This window comes from Chinchilla lanigera, unplaced genomic scaffold (genome assembly GCF_000276665.1).
Source record: "Chinchilla lanigera isolate Chin_1 unplaced genomic scaffold, ChiLan1.0 scaffold00008, whole genome shotgun sequence".
NCBI lineage: Eukaryota > Metazoa > Chordata > Mammalia > Rodentia > Chinchillidae > Chinchilla > Chinchilla lanigera.
The window spans coordinates 36122585-36124408 of NW_004955409.1; the positions used below are offsets into that span (position 1 = coordinate 36122585).

The 1824-nt window shown below is 38.7% G+C and overlaps 2 protein-coding genes across 2 annotated transcripts in view; both read left to right on the plus strand.

Moving 5' to 3' along the window:
* LOC106147741 (TERF1-interacting nuclear factor 2-like) overlaps positions 1 to 308 on the plus strand; it is a gene marked incomplete in the record, with an annotated part of 2427 nt that extends 2119 nt beyond the window's left edge. Inside the window, 1 exon segment of the mRNA XM_013510402.1 lies at positions 15 to 308. Coding sequence (XP_013365856.1) covers positions 15 to 150 — 136 coding nt within the window.
* The window catches only part of LOC102006320 (TERF1-interacting nuclear factor 2), a 45177-nt gene that overhangs the window by 2246 nt on the left and 41107 nt on the right, over positions 1 to 1824 (plus strand). The window lies entirely within an intron of this gene.

The following is a 1824-nucleotide window of genomic DNA, read 5'->3' on the forward strand; positions in this document are numbered from 1 at the left end:
CTCCCTTCTCTGTAGGAGTCGCTGGGAAACTATCAGAAGACAAACTATGACGCCCTGATCCCCACTTGCCATGAACACCTCCCCACCTGTGGCCCCAGTGCCGTGCCTGCTCCTTCCTGTGACTGCACAGACAGCTCTAGATCCTTGTGAGACCACTGCAGTGCCCTCTGCACTCTGCCCACCTGTTTTCTGGGCTCCACAGGCAGCTTAGTGGGAATGAAATGGAAGACCAGCCATGGGTTGCCTGAATACATTGCTAAAAGCAGTGTGATGCTTTATAATTAAATTTTGGATTTGTCACAACACTGTCTTGATGTGAGAAAGAGTAATTAAGGCTTCCATGCGTCAGTAGAAGTCATTTACTAGAACTAGCCTTGCCAGAGCTGAAGGAACCCCTCTGCCTTTTTCCTTCCTTGAACGATGTTACTCACAGGTGCCTAGAAGGGTTACCATGGTGATCCTGGGAGTCAGTGATAATCCTAACTCTGCCCACCCTGGAGCAGCATCCAGATACCAGCACTGTGCAGAGACCCAGTACGTTTTCACAGTCCATGAGCTCTCTCTGTTTATGGAGGTATTTTTATTATGTCAACACTTCTGAGCTTGAGATACCTGAGATTCTCATTTAACAAAGCTAATTAACAAAATACAATTGTATTATAGGTATATGTCACCACACCCAGCTAATTAAAATTTTTACTTTTAAGGCGAACTTTAGAATTCTTTACCAGGCCTTTTTTAGGTTAACACTCTTGGTAAGAATCAAAAGATAGTTTTACATTCCTTACAAACTTAGGAAACAGTGTTAATGACCACAAATAGGCTTATACCCAAAGTGTAAATACATCTTATCCATATAACAAAATGCAGTTAAATCCAGTAGATATAGATCACATTTTAATTCACAGGATTGAATTGTATTGACTACAAAGAACAGAGATGTCAGGAAGTTTTGATTATTTTGTACATTTAAAATCCTAGTGTAGGGCCAGGGATATAGCTCAGTGGTATAAGTGCCCGCCTGGCAAGCACAAGATCCTGAGTTCGATTCCTGGTACTACAAAAATAAAAAAATAAAATCCTGGTGTAATGTGTATCGTATAAAAAAGATCACTTATTGGTTACTGTGTATCAAACCTATGTATTTTTAGTTTTATAAACTTTGTACATTTGTACAGTACAATCTAGCATAGGCTTAGTTATGTTTGTTTTGGTATTAGGCGAAAGACATGGTATTTAGTGTCATTAAAAGAGGGTAAATGTAGGTCCAACTCTGTAGAACAACTATTAAGCTGTGTCTGTGAGCAGTGGCTGTTACTCCAATTCAACGTTTACTTTTCATTATATTAAGACCTCCATATCCATTGCCAGGCATGGTGGTGCATGTCTATAATTCCAGCACTCAGGAGACTAAGGCAGAAGTGCACTCAAACTGCAAGTTTGAGGCCAGCCTAGGCCACGAGTTTAAGACCAGCCTGAATTTCATAGTGAGACCCTATCTCAAAAAGCAAAAACAAACACAAACAAAAAAAAGACTTCTGTCCCCATATATTCTGCTTATATAATTTTTTTTAAATTTTAAGAAATAAAAGAAGGAAAACGTATTAACAAACAGACATCCATTTACAAAATAGCATAAGAACAGTACAAACAAAACAGTTACAGACAAAATTGTTGGAAATTAACAATGGTTGTTGTATTACTTATTGATATCTTCAAAGTGATTTCTCAAGAAAACAGAGACATACAGGATTGCTCAAACAAGTAATCATTAGCTGTTCCTCTCTGTAGAGGAATAGAAGACAGTAGTACAACTATGTTAGC